Source organism: Eublepharis macularius, chromosome 17 (assembly GCF_028583425.1).
Source record: "Eublepharis macularius isolate TG4126 chromosome 17, MPM_Emac_v1.0, whole genome shotgun sequence".
In the NCBI taxonomy this organism is placed as follows: Eukaryota; Metazoa; Chordata; class Lepidosauria; order Squamata; family Eublepharidae; genus Eublepharis; species Eublepharis macularius.
Genome location: NC_072806.1, coordinates 10,393,196 through 10,411,273, shown reverse-complemented (window position 1 = coordinate 10,411,273; position 18,078 = coordinate 10,393,196). Strand labels below are relative to the sequence as shown.

At 43.0% G+C, this 18,078-nt stretch overlaps 1 protein-coding gene across 1 annotated transcript in view; it reads right to left on the bottom strand.

Annotated features, from left to right (window-relative positions):
• PRDM16 (PR/SET domain 16) overlaps positions 1–16,691 on the bottom strand; it is a 321,075-nt gene extending 304,384 nt beyond the window's left edge. Inside the window, exons 1-2 of the mRNA XM_055001781.1 lie at positions 16,640–16,691; positions 16,164–16,513 (exon numbers count right to left, since the gene is read on the bottom strand). Of these exons, the coding sequence (XP_054857756.1) occupies positions 16,164–16,513; positions 16,640–16,691 (402 nt within the window). The remainder of the gene's footprint in view (positions 1–16,163; positions 16,514–16,639) is intronic.
• Positions 16,692–18,078: the final 1,387 nt, after the last annotated feature.

Genomic DNA, 18,078 nt, shown 5'->3' with positions numbered 1-18,078 from the left:
ACCAGCATCCACTTCTAACCTCAGGGTCTAAAAGGAAAACCTTCTTGTGCTTTTGTCGAGAGTCCGGGGGAAAGAAAGAAAAGAATGAGAAGTTGCCCAAAGGAGCTGTGATTTTCCTCAGTAGGAAAGACTGAGCGTGGAAGCTGATTTTTAGAGAGGAGAAAATATTCTCCACTATGAAAATATTTGTCAGGTTTGGGGTACTGGAGGGATAAATTTCACCCAATTGTCAAAATCAAACGATCATTGTGAGTGACTATTCCAAACATTTGTACTAGAGTTTCAACCACATTTTGGCTGAGTGAAAAGTCTGAGGTAAATAGATGTTCTCGCTTGGGTCAAGTATCTGTGAAAATTTTGAGGGGAATGGAACAGTTTCAGTACCTATCAGGGGACTTTATTGTGCATGACTGAATCAAACAATCATTGAAGCACATAGTATTATTTTGTTTCAACATATTCTGAGAGGCTTTAATTATTTGCTTTAAATATCTACTTAGAGACAAGTGTTTCCTATCACAATTCCAAACACAATTTGAATCCCCATTTTTAAATTGTGCTTGTGATGATGTTACTATCTGCTCATAGCTACCCTGGACTCTCAAAACAAAAAGCAAGATGTAAAGTTTTTAGAATCAATCAATACATCTACTTTTTTTAAAAAAGTGTATGTTATTTTTTCCAATTAGTGTTCTAAGCAGCTTACAAACATGTTTTATTTTTAAAAATCAAATGAAGATAGGATCTAACATCTCTCGCTGTAGACAGAAGGATGAACAAGTAATTATTAAAAGGAATGTACAAACACATCCTTTTTCATTTGTTCTTCCTGGTCTCCAGAGAGAAAAATGGGGTCTAGATGGAATTAAATAAATAAATATAAACTTCTTGTGGTATGTCTGGGGGGATGGGCTCTGGATTATTCATCTTTTAGAGTAGATTCTCCAACTACATCCCATCACTACCTCACACGGTACAGTGAAGAGCTGATAAAAGATGTGACAGACAGAACAATGAAACCTAAATAGTTAGAACTAGAGATGGGCACAAACCTGAAAAAAATCGAAACATGCAGTTTGTGGTTCATTAAATTTCATGAACTACGAACTTTCACGAACCTGCCCCTGGCTCATGAACCGGTTCATTTGGTTCGTGAAAACGTCACATCCAGGTCAGAAAATAATCACTTCCGGGTCAGCAGAAGATCACTTCTGGGTCAGCAGAACGTCACTTCTGGGCCAGCAGAAGGTCTACAGGAAGTCCATCCCCGGTTGCCTAGGAAACTGATTGATTGGCACCAGGCTGTCTGCAGTCATGAACCAAAAAACGAACCAAACAAACCATCCTAAAAGTTCGTGGAAGTTCGTCAGAGATGGGATCTGATTAACCGCAGTTCATGAACCACGAACCGGCCTGGTTCGTGCTTAATTTGGTTCATATTTCAGTTCATGCCCATCTCTAGTTAGAACCAGAGAATGAAGATTCAACACAGTGTTTTGGCCTAATTCTGAAAGACACTCCTGTATTCCACGTGGTAATGTCACTTCTGGAGATGATGTCATCACACACGGGTCTGGGAGCGCATGTATCCATTTGCCCAGGTTACCTACCAGTGGTGGGTGATCACCAATTGGCCTGCCTCCTCCCACTGATTGCCAGAGAACAGCTGGCAGAGGGGCAAACCGCCGGGACAGGAGTTTATCATAGAGTTTCCAGTGATTCCTAAAGCTACCCATTGTTACTTCTGGGTTGTACCCGACAGTGACATACCAGCACAGAGCCGGTGAAATTTTCATTGTCTTTCATCCTATGTGGTACTCATGCTGGGAAAGAGGAGGGAAAGAATCTCAAGCCCAAGGAGGTCCAAAAACAGTCCGCAGGCCTTGTTAACTCCTGACCCCAAATCCAGGCTCACACAAATCACGATGTCTGTGTCCTGGGACACTCACCACAGGGGTTGCTTATGTGGTTCCTGACCAGTACCCTACTGTCCAGGTAGAATAGATACCTTATACTCGAGGAACAGTTGTCTTTTAAAAGATACAAATTACTTCCCTGTGCTTTGTTTGTTTTTTTAGCTACTAAATTCCTCCCTACCTGATTTGTCAAGGAAAGAAAGACAGAGTTATAAAAAAAACCCTCTTCATTTTTGTCAGAAAGTTAACATTCCAGAGAAAGAAAAGAGTTCCCTGTATCTTGCAAGGGTTTGGTGATGGGAGAAGGATTATTTTTCAACTGCTGTGGTCACAAACAAGCTATTCTTGGTCCCCCACCCTCTCTCTCTCCGAAAAAAAAATGTTTTTTAATGGGGATGATAAAATAGTGGTTCAGAGACTGGTATTCATGGATACCTCTCAAAGACGAAAAGAAAACATTTATTTCCTATTTCTGTTTGTGAATCAGAGTGTTCTATTTTAAGGAAAATGCCCTTTGCCGGATTACTTATGAGTTATTACCCCTTAAGGAAATAAATAGAGAAATATCACAGAGGTATTCTTAGTCATTCTTTCACTGGGCGTGCACGCATGCGTCTCTCTGTCTGTCTGTCTCTCTCTCTTCTCCCCAATTCCTTATATACCCATGTTTGCATGCCATTCCGAACATAGCATTGGACATTTTGGCTCACTGGAGCTAAAAATGACCTCTTAGCCTGGTCCTGATGTCATCGCACTGGTAAAACACGAGAGAATAAGACAGCAAGAAATACTTCTACTTTTAACAAGTTGGACAATGCTTTATATCCTTATCTAGAGTTAAAAACCTAGCCGGGTCCAGCTTTGGAATGAGAGACGGGCAGGCCACCATGGATGAAAGAAGAGTTTTAAATAAATAAATAAGTAACATTGCAAGGCCTGCTCCTAAAATAGATTCTGCATTCTAGATAGATTTTTTGCCAATGTCACTTCTGAGTGGCTTATGGTTGCCAACTCTGAGTCGGAAAATTCCTGGAGATGGTGGGAGCCTGGGAAGGGTGGAGTTTAGGGAGGGAAGAGACCTCCTCAGTGGGTTATAATGGCATAGAGATAAGCTACAAGAGACAAATTACACGAGGAGGAGCACGTGAAGGGAGTTGCAGTGTTATCAGGGAAGCTGAGTTTTAAAAGAGATTGGAAGGCTTTGTCAATTTCCCCTCTCTACAGAGCCAGCAAAAATTGCTCCTCAGAGGGTTTGGTTATTTCCTCTTTTCCTCTTAGAAGGGGAGGTGAAACTGACAGAGCCTTCAGGAGGCAAAGAGGAAATTAACAAACCCTCTGAGGAGCCATCTTTGCTAGCTCTGTAGAGAGGGGAAATTGACAAAGCCTTCCAATCTCTTATAAAACTCAGCTTCCTGGCTAACATTGCGACTCCCTTCATGTGCTCCTCCTCGTGAAATTTGTCTCTTGTACCTTGGCTCATAGAGTCCACCCTCCAAAGCTATCATTTTCTCCAGGGGAACTGATATCTGTAGTCTGAAGATAGGGGTCCCATTCACACAGCATCCCGCTGCCATTCTTCACTGCCAGATTTTTTAAAAAGTTTTTAAAAAACAGTGTTACTGGAAGGTTGGCAACTCTAGAATGGCTGGATGTGGCTCATACCTCTCATTCAGCTGTTGCTACCTGAATTGGATCAATTCAAAATTCAGGTTTAGCACTTATTAAGAAGATTCACCCGCCAAAGCAGCCATTTTCTCCAGGGGAACTGATTTCAGTCGAAATTCCAGGAAATCTTCTGGCCCCACCTGGAGACTGGCAACCCTACTGGCATGTGAATGGAATTGTGGAAGGAACAATTAACACATCAGTTCTCTCACATCAAAAGATCTCATTTAGCATGTTTGCTTCTAAGCACACACAAAGAAGCAAAAGTGTGTGTGCAGGGTGGGGGGAAGACGGATGGAACACAAGAGAAAAGAAAACTTCCGGCTAAGTAACGCAGCACCTTAAAGACTATCAAAGTCTGTTAGGGCATAAGCTTTCATCAGTCAGAACTCACTTCATCAGATAGGGTGGAAGGAAAGTTTACAGAGACTTTTATAACTGACATCACAGAAGGAGTAGGAGGAGAAGTTGTAGTAGAGGGAAAGCAGTTGTAAATCCAGTTGCCAATCATTCAGGTAGGAGTCCCTGTGAAAAGGACTGGAACAGATGTGGTTAACTCAAATTTACAAATTTACAATTTACAAATTTCTCTAGAGAATTACAGCTCCTCTTGAGATGACTCAGGCAGCTCTTGGGTCAGAGTGCTAATTTTCCTAGCACCACCAAACACCACCCTCGGTAGGCTCCACCCCTCCCCAAATCTACAGGAATTTCCCAACTTAGAGTTGGCATCTGAGGGATGTCACAGGGTCTCTGGGCTTGGGTACCAGACAGAAGGAAACCTTCTTTTGATCTACCCTGAGCTGAGCTTTGCCATCTTCAAAAACATGTATTTACAGATTTTGGATTTTTTCCAAAAGTGTCAGTTTTTTTTTTAATACAGTAAAGAGTCCAGTAGCACCTTTAAGACTAACCAACTTTATTGCAGAATAAGCTGTTGAGAACCACAGCTCTCTTCATCAGATGCATCTGATGAAGAGAGCTGTGGTTCTCAAAGCTTATGCCACTATAAAGTTGGTTAGTCTTAAAGATGCTACTGGACTCTTTTACTATTTTGCAACTACAGACTAACATGGCTAACTCCTCTAGGTTTTTTTAAAGTTCTGCTAGTAGCATAGAGAAATCAGTTTTGTGGTAATGGTCCCGCAAACTGTTAATTCTGTTTTACAGGTACAAATGAGCCTGAAGAACACACAAATTCCATGTAAAATAGCATCCCTGTTTCTTATGTGTGTGTTTTCTTGCATATTTAAGCCCTGCCAGGATTCCACAGTTAATCTCTCTGTCCGCAATGTCACTTCTCAACCCACTCTTCATTAACAAAATAAACAAATCTATGATTTAGGTCATTATTTACTCAAGGAATGATTTGAGATCATTGTGCATGCTTGTGGGGGGGGGGGGCTTCCCGCCTTTCAGGCCTTGTTTTCAAAGATCCCAAGGGCAATGAAAGGAAAAGACAGCGTGATTTATTTCGGGGTGCCGTGACTTGGAAGTTTTGTGTCAGAAAGCAAGGGAGCCAATAGACTCCAGAAAGCAAAGTATGTAAAAAAGCAGTAACATCCCACTGAATCACAGGGCAATCCACTGTAAGAGGTCCCCTCCCCCTTCAAATGTAGGGCTATGTTTTCATCACCAGGGAAGGGTGGAACTGCAAAGGAAGAGCAATGGTTCTGTAACTCATTTCCAGGGCCAAGTTAGATGGCGTTCATGTGTAACATCTCATTGATAATCCTTTTATTTACAGTTGCAAGCTGCTTTAGAAGGGAGAGCAAGGAAACTGCACACAGAAGGTCCCAGGTTTGGTCGCTGTCAACTCCATCTTAAAGAATCTCAGGTGCCTGAGACAGGATCGCCTTTCCCCCAGAACCTTAGAAAGTCACAGAGGAGGCAGAAGTGGGCTAGATAAGTGGTCTGACTTTGAACACAAAGCTGCCTTATGCAAGTCAGACCACAGAACTGAACTTTACTTGCAATGAAGGCTGACCGGTGAGGAGCAAGGATCAACCCCACCCAGTTTTCAGCACACTTTGTGAATCTGACAAAGAGGGCTTTGCTTCTCAAAAGCGTATACCCTGGAAACCTAGCTGGTCTTTAGGGTGTTCCTGGACTCAAGTCTTGCGCTTTGTAAACATATTTTGCTTTAAGTTTGCTTGCATCACATAGCCAACTCTGATTGGTTGCACCAAACTTTACTGGTGATATTTTCTGCTGATATTTCCAGGTCATGTTGCATCGGAGTCGCCAGGTTGCCTACAGCCCAAACTGGGGGCCATTTCCACACACGTTGAATAATGCACTTTCAATGCACTTTCACAATCCTTTGGAAGTGGATTTTTTGTTACACACATGGAAAATCAGTTCCAAATGTTCACTAAAGAGTATTGAAAGTGGATTATCCAATGTGTGTGGAAGCAGCCTGGGTGACAGAGGAGGGTGGTTTGGGGGGCACATGCCTCCGGAGGACATACCTTGGCCGTTTCCACCTTCAATCAGAACGCCGTGGAATGTTGTGAACAAAACCCGGAAGATAGCATTTTCTCACGTGAGTTTTGCACGATGTTGCACAAAACTCGCGCGCGAAAACGCTATCTCCCACATTTTTTCCGCAACGTTCCGCAGCATTCCGATTGAAGGTGAGTAGGGTGGAAACGACCCTTGTGTGTGTACACAGTGTGTGAGCACGCCGGAGCACTTTCTTGTCACGCCAGGAATGACGCCATTTCCGGCACAACAAGGAAGTGAAAGCCCCCACATGGGACTGATTTGAACAGAATCAGTCCTTAGATTGGGAGCTGATTTTTATAAAGTCAGCTCTACAAGGGGGTTTTCACTTCCTTGTCACACTGGGAATAACTTCATTCCTGGCACGACAAGGTAGTGTTCAGGAGTGCGTGGAAGAGTGCTGTGGGGCTCCTGGGCCCATTCCCCATGCCTTCCCCCCCCTGCTAGATAGGTGAAAGGTGATGCAGGATGGAGGCTGGTAGGGGCGGATCCCCCACCAGGGCAATGGTATCCCTATGTTGCATCATTGCCCTATGCAGTATGGGATTCCTAACTGGCTACAGTCCCCCATGTGATTGGTTCAGGAAGTGGGAAGAAGACACAGCTGGTGGAGACAAGAGGCACTGATTATTATATAAAAGTTAATATTTCCAGTAATTAAGTTTTTTCCAGGAGCAGTCCTCCCATTTCATTAAACTTCCAGTTTCCGTTTACATCTCCAGTAGAGATACAGCTCCAGTAATGATTGTTGAAAGTTTCTTACGTGAGACTTAGAGAATGGAAGTTGGAACAAAGGACGAGAATTTAGAACAAAGCAAGAAACAGCTGAAGTTTATCTGAAGTCACAAGAAGAAGGAGTTCAGGGGCAGTCAGGATCCTTTGAAGATTTTCAATTGGGAGACAAATATTTGTTGATTTCTGAAGTTTTTGTCAGGTGAGGAAACAAATGAGCTTTGAAAAAATGTGTGAAGCACAATGGAGAGAAAAGGTTCCCTCACATACACTGTAAAATAACTAATAGTATCAATAAGTCAACAGTGCATATGGGCAGATAATAGAAAAGTCCCAGAGAAAGCTTGGCGTTTGGCAAATAAAGGAGATACGCAACATTACTTGAAATGTGAAAGTAAACAAAGCCTCCTATCAGAAGAACATAAGAAGGACAAAGTTTGCCCCAAGGTTGGATGGAAAGGTAATACTGTTGCTAGCTTCTGTTGAACTTCCAGAGCTTATATGCACAACTTGGGGATGACAGAAAGATCCAGGACTGAAACTCACAGTGCAAAGTTGTTTTTGTGCTGTTAATGATAAGCATCCTGAACAAAACCTTTGTCAGCCTCTATTCTGGCTCCCCACCTGCAAACACACAAGCTGTTGTGCAATTAAATCATCTGTACAAGAACTGTGCCGCCATGATTTAAAACTGCATTCACTCATGTTCACCTCTCCCTCCTATTGTTTCTCCGTCCCCACTTTTTGATGTTCTGTCAACTACCAAGATCTTATATCCTTTCACCGGGCCTGTAAGACAGAGATGTTCTGCCAGGCGTATGGTTGAGGCCAGTCTTTGATCATCTTAGGAGCCTCCCGACTGGTCTCCCGATTGGGGGGGGGGCAACGAAATCATCTGCCCCCTATAAGTGCAGTCACCAGATTACTATAAACTTTGCCCCACCCCACCCCTTCTGTTGTGCCTGTTTACATAATGATTGGGGAATTGGAGGGGGGCCGCCATCCGAAATGCTGTTTTGCATGTATTTATGGTTGTTTTATGGTTTTTGACTGTATTTATATGTTTTAATGCCTTGAGCATTTTATTGTAACCTGTCCTGAACCCGTTCATAGGGAGGGAGGGCTATAAATTGAATAAATAAATAAATAAATGCCTGTTTTAGATTGTAACCTCCTGGGGGTAAGGATTAGAGATGGGCATGAACCGAAATATGAGCCAAAATTAAGCACGAACCAGGCCGGTTCGTGGTTCACGAACCACGGTTCATCAGTTCCGATTTCTGAGGAACCGTCATGAACTTCAGGCTTTTTCATTTGGTTTGTTTTTTGGTTCGTCACTGCAGACAGCCTGGTGCCAATCAATCGGTTTCCTAGGCAACATGGGATGGACTTCCTGCAGACCTTCTGCTGACCCGGAAGTGAACTGCTGACCTGGAAGTGATGATTTTCTGACCTGGATGTAACGTTTTCACAAACCAAATGAACCAGTTTGCGAACCAGGGGCAGGTTCATGAAAGTTCATGGTTTGTGAAATTTGATGAACCATGATGAACTGTGCCCATCTGTAGTAGGGATTCATCAGTTTCCATTTATGAAACTCTGAAAGGCACCATGTACACACTTAAATGCACTTTGTAAATTCTTAAATATATAGTCTGTACTATATTGTTTCAAGGGATAAGGTGATGAGTAATTAAATCAATTCATGCACACATGGTGCATAATAATTGTTCAGATTAGCATTGCAAAAAATGTATCTCTGCTCTTGCAAATGAACGTACAAAACCAGCACAAAGGAAGGCAAAACTCAGTGGAAGCTTTGCATGTGTTTGGGGGAATGATGAAATTCTTACCATTGTAAAGAACGCTCAAAGGTCAATTCCACACAGGCACAGAAGAGCAAGAGTTTAATTGCTGTTGAAATCACAAAATTTGAAGAAGAGGATGACAGCCCCAGAACAGGATATTCCGCAAACACACATTAAAATTATAATGCTTTAATTTTGATGTATAGACACCCTGGATATATGCATGCTTGTCCAATTTAGTGGCAATACTCTGAATTAAATATTTTGTAAATTTGAAATTTTTGGCAAAAGGAGGTAAAAGAGGAGGAAGAATAGTCTGGAGGAGCGATGAAGCTGCTTGAAAAAACTTGTTCTTTAATATTATTCTCTCTGCCATCAGCCTTTGGCAACTATGGATCCTGGATGTATTGACTTTTGAAAAGTTGATACTTATTCGTTGGTTAAAAATTTGCCAATAATAGTTAAGACTTATAATTTAGAAGAGTCTCACAACATGGTTTTTAAAAAGTATTTTTATTTGGGTGGCAATCCTAAGCAGAGATTGACCTCAATGGGACTTACTTTAGAGTAATATTTACATCTGTAGTCTCAGATGTAAAGCCCCGTGGTGCAGAGTGGTAAGCTGCAGTACTGCAGCCCAAGCTCTGCTCACGACCTGAGTTTGATCCCGGCAGAAGCTGGGTTCAGGTAGCCAACTCAAGGTTGACTCAGCCTTCCATCCTTCTGAGGTCGGTAAATGGTTCTTGGGGGTAAAGTGTAGATGACTGAGCAAGGCAATGGCAAACCACCCCATAACAAAAGTCTGCCAAGAAAATGTCATGATGCAACAACCCTCTATGAGTCAGTAATGACTCGGTGCTTGCACAGGGGACTACTTTTATCACTTTTACCTGTAGTCCCAAAGAGCTCTCAAAATATTCTTCTTACAATAACATTATGTTAAAGACTCCTATCAAGAATGGAAATGTCATGGCTTCCATGAAGTGCCAGAATTGAACAGACAGAACTCTTGCTTTCATCCTTCTCCAGTGGTTGCCCTTTGGTGCTCTTCCAGGCAACATTGAGTTGAGGTTCCTGGATCACTGATGCAGAATTGCTGAAAAGACACTCATTAGCTTCGCTCTACATCAAGAGCAATTTTAGGAAAGTCAAAGTCAGTCACATAATTTTCCACCTTTATCTTCCGTAGTCAATATTGTTTCACATCACACTTTAACCATCTCCTATCCAGCAAAAATACTTTCTGTGACACTGAGGCCCAGCAATTCAGCCATTGACAGAAGAAAGCCTTTGGGAAGAGTGTCTTTGAATATATGCAAAGTTCTTTTTTGAGTGCCACTAAAGATTCTCTACCAATACCAATCCACAAATGTAACTGCACAGCCATAAGAGATAGAACTTGCTTTCTGTCTCCGTCCTAGTAATGAAAGCAGAGCTTCTCAGAGTGTCAGATACCATGCAGCTCTCTGTCCTGTTGAAATCCAGAATAACCAGATATATAGTGGTAACTATTTAAAATGAACTGTACGTACCTTAAAAAGTCACTGCTTTTAGTCAGCCTCCCACTCCACACGCACACACAACTGATGTGTAATATTCCTTGAGGAATGTTTTTCTTCATTCCACAAGGTGTTTCCGTGGGGCTCATAAAAGGATATTTAATGTGTGCGAATTCAAGGCTGCTTCGCATCCACACCCTTCTTGGAATGGTCCAGAATTTCCAAGACTAAATGAGGAGGTGGGAAGGAGAGACATTTCCGCACACAACTTTGGAAAGTGCTACTAATCAAACATTCCGAAAGTTATGAGATTCATGAGAGAAGCATCTAAGGGCGAGAAGAGGTTCTGAGGCATCTTTGTTAAATGCAGTGGAAAGGCCTAGTTGAGAGATTTGGCCAAAGTTCCTTTTTCCATCCATCTTTTTTGAGGAGGAAAAAAAAAGAGGTTCTGATTGGTTTATCTGATTAATCTCTGCATTCAACCGACCATTCACTCAGGGCAGATGTACAAAAACGCCCTGATCGTGATGGAGGTATTATGGGATGGGACGGTGCCTAATCCTGTTGCCTCCTTGTCAATGGTGAAAGAACATCTTGGATGAGATGTGGTGAGTCAAAGGTGCCATTTTATATCCCAACAAGTGGCGTGAGAATTCCATAGTTGGCTTATTAATGCTGTTATTTCTGGTAGTAGTGCTTGTAGCCATACTAATAATGAAACTAATTCTAATTGGAGTAGCAGCACCATCAGTAATGGGACTCCTATTGCATTACTAAAAAGAGTAGAAATGGGCAATTGGTGCAAAGGGAAGAAACTTTAATAATTGTACACGTGTTTCGCATACAGCATCGTCCGGAGGAATCTTCCTTTCCTGTATATGCACTTTAGCAGATACTGCAAAAGTTTCTTCCTTTTGCATCAATTGCCCTTTTTTTCTTTGTTTTGCCTTTGTGCGGCCCTCCCTTTTTCTTCATTTACTACGAAGAGTGGCATAACTATTACTAGCAATAGAAACATTAGGTATGGCAGTTGTGGTATAATAATGGTAGCAGTGGTGGTGGCCGTAATGGCAAAAGTACTATTATTACTCCTCCTCCACTACCCTATTGTCATTATTAAAATTTACTATTGTTATGAATAGCAATGTCCTGACCTGGATAGCCCAGGTGAGCCTGATCTCATCAGATCACAGAAGCTAAGCAGGGTCAGCCTTGGTTAGTAATTGGATTGGAGACCTCCAACGAAAACCAGAGTTGCAGAGGCAGGCAATGGCAAACCACCTCTGATAGTCTCTTGCCATAAAAACCTCACCAGGGGTTGTCATAAGTCAGCTATGACTTGAGGGCAGTTTCCACCACCATGAATAGCAATAATAGTAGTAGTAGCATAGTAGCACTTCAGATATCAGAAATGCTTCTAGTTGTACCAATAGTAATTGTGGTAGTTCTACTGCTCATATATCCTGACCTGGATAGCCCAGGTGAGCCTGCTCTCATCAGATCTCAGAAGCTAAGCAGCGTCAGCCTTGGTTAGTGATTGGAAGGGGGACCTTCAACAAAGACCAGGGTTACAGAGGCAGGCAATGGTAAACGACCTTTTAGTCTCTTCCCATGAAAACCCCACCAGGGGTCGCCATAAGTCAACTCTGACTTGAGGGCACTCTCCACTCCACACTGCTCATATAAGAACCAACTGCAGTAATCCTCAAGGGACTGAGTGAATGGGAAATGGTCAGGATGTGAGCAATCGTGGAAGAGTTCCTAAGATCGTAAGAACTGTTTTGCTGTACCAAACCAACATCCATCTAGTCCAGCATTCTGCTTCCAACGGAGGCCAGCCAGATGCCTCGGGAAGCTTCCAAAGTAAACTTTTTCTTCTGCATCCCATCCAGGAGAGGAAAGCAACTCCAGCCACTTCGTGCCTCTGACACTTCAGTCTTCAATAAATCAGTAAGATATTTAAAGCACCCGCAGGTCTCTCTGCTTTTTCTACCATCGCTGACTAACGTGGTTACTGTCCGGGAATCTGTCACCATGGAACACATCACATTTAGAAGAAAAGCGTCCCATTTCCCCTGCATATTCAGAGTCAGTGCTATGGACCATCGAGCAGGGGAAAGAGAATTTTTAAAGCGGCAGCCAGAAACCTAAGTAGGAACACTGAACGAGTCATCTATGTTACAGAATGGAAGGTAGAGGGGTCCTCCATTCACACCATTTAAACAATCCTTAGACTATTATTTATTTTATTTATTGATTTATTTAAAATCTTTATTGGCCACCTTTCTATCTTGCAGGAATTCAATGTGGCTTGCAATATAAATAAAATAAAAATAAAAGGAATAAAGTAATAAAACAAGTAAGTGGAGTAAAATGAACAAGAGGAATATAGAAGAGGAGTCATTTCCAACTGCAGTCCGGAACAAGTGAATCAGTTATACAGAATCCTTATGAACATACTCATGCTTAGGAATATTCAAATATTCATTTTTATGATATCATCTGTACCTCTCATTTGTTTTTTCACAGCATCCCCTCCCCTCCAGAGGAGGGTTTCCTAAACCCAGACAAGGAAAGAATTGCAATTTGATTGCTAATTACATTCAGCACCAAAACACACTTGATATTAGGTTCGTATGCTCAATATTGTTGTAACATGCATTAAATTAACAAAAATTTATGGTAGTGTACAGAGCTTTTTTTCTGGGAAAAGAGGGGATGGAACTCAGTAGTGGAACTCAGGACTGCACGATGACATCACTTTGTGTCAACTGGAACAAGGGGGGAGTTTTTTAAAGTTTAAACCGCCCTTAGCGAAAATGGTCACATGGCTAGTGGCCCCGCCCCCTGATCTCCAGACAGAGGGGAGTTTAGATTGCCCTCCATGCCACTGGAGCAGTGTGGAGGGCAATCTAAACGCCCCTCTGTCTGGAGATCAGGGGGCAGGGCCACTGGCCATGTGACCATTTTCAAGAGGTGCCAGAAAGCGTTCCACTGCGTTCCCGCTGAAAAAAAGCCCTGGGTAGTGTATGAGCTTTCATGAGTCACAGCTCATTTCTTCAGATATCTGGTATCTGAAGAAGTTAGCTGTGGCTCACAAAAGCTCCTACCCTCCCCCAAATTTTGTAAGTCTTGTAGGTGCTACTGGACTCGAGCTTTTCTACTGCTACAGACAAACATAGCTACCCATTTTGTTCTATGCATTAAAATGTGTGTGTGTGTGTGCACTGTTACACTGCATTCTAAGAATTGTTCCTGACCTCCTCTGTCACCAGCTTCTGCTCAACCTGCCAGCATGAAAGGAAAAAAAAATCAAATATTTATTTATCTAAAACATTTCTATGCTGCCTTTCCACCCAACTCAGCGTTTCCAAGGCAGAAAATGCAAGGCAGAAATACAAGGGAGATGGGAAAGCCGTGTGGCTTTCAGTTTTCCAGCTTTTTAGATCTGGCAGGGTACTACAGACTTTGCCATCCTCACTAGTCTATTGACAGACATAGATAGGACAATGAAACGCTGAGCCCAGATCTTGCAATAAGGAGCCATTAAAGCTATTAAAGCTATAATTGCTTGCCTGGGCCCCAAAGCTGAATATATTTTATGTTTTAAATATAATCATTGTGTGTGTCGTGTGTTATCAAGTCTCCTCCAACCTATGGCAACCCTATGAATGAAAGACCTCCAAAACGTCCTATCATTAACAGATTTGCTCAGATTCCTTTATTGAGTCCTGCCATCTCGTTTTAGGTCTTCCTCTTTTCCTACTGCCGTCCACTTTTCCTAGCATTATTGACTTTTCCAGAGAATCTTGTCTTCTCGTGATGTGACCAAAGTACGATAGCCTCCGTTTTGTCATTTTAGCTTCCAGGGGGAATTCAGGCTTGGTGTGATCTAGAACTCACTTATTTGTCTTTTGGGCTCTCCACGGTATCTGCAAAACTTTCCTCCAGCATCATATTACAAATGAATCAGTTTTCTTCCCGTCACCTTCCTTCACCATCCAACTTTCACACCCATACATAGTAATGGAGAATACCATAGTTTGGATTATCATGATCTTGGTCCCCAGAGAGACATTAAACGTATTTAAATAAAAAATAGTTGGGTCCCTCCAGTGCCCTAAATGGGATCGCAAACACTGTGGGCAATCTTGCCTTGCCACCTGGGAATCATAGCCCAATACTTTATGTTCTTTGCCCAAATTAAACAATGACCTACCCATGATGCTTTGGGGGCAAATGCATATGTAAGCCCAGTGAGCAAGTCAATTATCAGTACGGACCGACAACAGCTGCCTGTACAGCCACCATGCTGAATGCGGCCACAGCGCAGACATGAATCTACTCTAAACGCAGCCCGTATTAAATTGCAGACAAATCAACGTGATCATATGAGGTGCTTGACTCGAGAGCAAACAGGCACTGCGAGCGCTGCAAGTCCAATTCTCGAGCACCTTATTTGCAAAATTGGATTCTCCCTGCTGCAAAAGCCTCCCCTGCAGCTTCTGTAGAACCAAATGCAACCTGCTCAGCATCTACGTCGTGTGTTTGCCTTGAATTTCACCCAGAACAGGAAACAAAAATACCAGCAGTTCAGTTCATTGCTTGACTGAGAGCAAAAAAAATGGGAGGGGGAGCACAAGAAAAATATTCCTAGAAAGTGTGCCTCTTCCATAGTCACCACTTTTCTCTTAACGTTGGAGACAATTGTTCACACAACATATTGGGGTGTGGGGTGGGGAGAGATAGGATTTCAGGTCATGGCTGCAGCAGTTTCACAGAAAGTTCAATAAACGAAAAGAGGACTCTTTTTAAAGTGGATACAAAAATATTTGCATTGGAGATTGAAAATATAACCGAAGCTGTGTGTGCTCAACCTTATATTTTTAAAAAATAATAATACTGCTGGGCCAAGAAAATTCGAATGCAGTGATCTGGATACGGAAAATTGAGCCGATCAGTCTTTATTTAATTACTTAGTCTGTATATTCCTCTCCGTTTATCTCTAGCTTCTAGGGTCTGACAAGGACTTTGGAGATTTGGGTTCAAATCCTGACTCAGCTATGAACCTTACTGGTGTCCTTCAGGGAGTGGGAATACATGTTACTAAGCACCTATGGACGTTCAAGTGCAGGATTGTATGTGTACTCCTCAATTCACGTGCAGGCTGTTCTCACTCAGCACACGCGAATGCTGCTTTCACGGGAGCTCCCTTTGTGTGACTGCATCTGCAAGTGATTCAAGAGAGCAAAGCACCAATTCAGCTCTGTTTTTGCAGCGAGAACCAATCCTGTAGACTCCTTTGACTTGCCAATTTGTATTTCTTCAAGGTGTGAGAAAGTGTCAAGATCCGCATTTCAATGAATGGATGTGGGGGAAACTGGGATACTTTTAGCAGTTGAGGAGGAACTGATATTGAATGCGTTAATGTATTCATGTGAAGCAAACTGAAGTGTGACTGTGCAAGCAAGTGCATGGAAAGTTGGAGGGGGGGACATGTGAAATAGGGTTCACTTGAGCATCTTTAGGTACTTAGTAGTGTGTATTTCCACCCAGGGAGTGGCTCACTCCCAGGTTTCCCGGAGGCACCACCTTTGCTGTATTATCTCCTCCCTGATGGAAGAAATGCTGAAGGGCAGATAGCATCTATCTGACATCCTTTAGTCCTTCTTCACCAACCTCTGAGATATAGGTTGTGTGTGTGTGTGCGCACATGCATGTGTGTGCAATGACTGTGAGGGGAGGGACATATGGAGTGGAAGAAGACGAGGCTTAGCAATATTCAACAAGAGGCCATTAGAGGAAATCTTGTTCAGAGCCCTTCAAATCTAACCAGAAACTGATCTTGACAAAGGAGGTCCCTGAAATCTCCTTCGGATCAGAGAAGTACGAAACATAAAACAGAGAAGAACAGAAATCTTAACCAAGAAGACATGAAATTAGTAATGCTATTTCTCCTCCCTGCTCCAGTCTCACAGACCATTATCATTGTTCTTGTGCACCTTGGCCAACCGATCACCATACTCAATAAATCTTACCTCCCACCCAAAACTCGTTTCTTTCAACATCGTCCTCGGCGAGGTCATGTAGGGCCCAAACCTTTCCCCAATTTCGATCTTCTTTTTGGTCCAGATGCCCAGTCCTGCTCCTGGAATGGAGGACTCCCTCAGTTCAAAGTCGGGCGGAATTGGAATGTCATCAGGGATGTAGACGGGAGCTTCGTACGGCGAGCCTTCTTTGGGGTTGAAATCCTCGCCCGCGGGGAAAGGGGATGGAGGCCCAACAGGGATAGGAGACATGATGCTATCCTCCACCTCTTCCTCTGCACTCTCACCTGCCAGGAGGTCTGCCTCAGTTTCGTACATGTTATTCACAATCTCGTTGTCACCTTTGGAGGAAAAGAGGCAGAAAGAATATTTGGAAGTATGTATAAGAAAAACACACGGAGCTGCCTTAGACTTCATCAAACCATTGGTTTATTTAGCCCAGTACTGTCCACTTTAACTAGGTTTACCATGTGCCTGGTTATGGCAGGCAATCTCCAAGCTATTATCTCCATTGTCCATTGCTGCTCAGGGTGGTGGCGGGTGAAGAATAAAGAAAAAATTATTACTGGCCTCTGTGCCAGTATGTCACTTCTGTGTACAACATGGAAGTATGGTTGCCAGCTCCAAGTTGGCAATTCTTGGAGATTTTGGAGCTCCAAAGTAGCTGTTTTCTCCAGAAGAATTCTGTGGCCTGAAGATCAGTTGTCATTCTGGAAGATATCCAGGCATCACCTGGATGCTGACAGCTCTAGACGATGGGTAGCTCTAGAAAGCACCAGAAACGCTATGATAAAACCATAGAGTTTACCATAGTATTTCCAGCAATTCCTAGAGCTTCCCATTGTCACTTCTGTGTGTATTTATTTATTTATTATTTATTATATTTTAAACCTGCTCTCTCCACAAGCAGGCTCAGGGAGAGGCACAACATTGATTGAAATACAACATAAAAACGATAAAGACAGCATAAAAACAGCAATCAATAAAATCATTCCAAGACGGGCAGTCCTGCACACCTGCCCGTCAGCATACAAAAAGGGGAGGTAGTAGTGGACAGATAGATTACTGTACCCCTTTTTGGGGCAACCAGAAGTGGACCCTCCATAACCCCTCATAGAAGGAGACCGGTGGAAGGCTCAGCACTGATGGACTAAAATTAGCCTCCACCATATGCCTGGCGGAACATCTCTGTCTTACAGGCTCACCTAAATGATACAAGATCCTGGCTGGCCTAAGTGTCCTCAGAGAGTTCCACCATGTTGGGGCCAGGACTGAAAAGGCCCTGGCCCTGGTAGAGGCCAGCCAAGCATCCCTAGGGCCAGGGACCACCTGAGGATGTTTTGCAGTTGAACAAAGCGATCTTGGGGGCACATACAGGAAGAGAGGATCCCTTTAAGGTGTTGTACCTTAAAGTGATATAGTATGTCACCAATGTCACACGCCCCTCCTATGCTGATGATCCCCAACCCTCCAACTGATAGCCAAGCTCGGCCTGTCAACCCTAACTTTAACCATGAATCACTTGAGACCGTTTATGCAGAGATGTCAGGGAATGAACCTGGGACCTACTGCATGCCAAGAACAGGCTCTGCCACTGAGCTTTGTAAGATCCCTGGTTTAGGACCACTGCGGAAACCTATTTTGCAAGTACAAGCAGAGGAACATTGAGGCAGGCTTCAAAAATGTGTCCACTAGTCTTCCTCATCCAGTATGTAAAAGATCTCAGGTGGTAGGGGCTGGGGAAGCCTAGAAAGCTGCTACCAGTTCTTGTTGACATTGCTGAACAAAACGAACTAACCGTCTGACTCTGAGAGCTAAACTACACAAATTACACAAAGATGCTCACATGAAGGGAGTCGCAATGTTAGCCGGGAAGCCGAGTTTTAAAAAGTAGATCGGAAGGCTC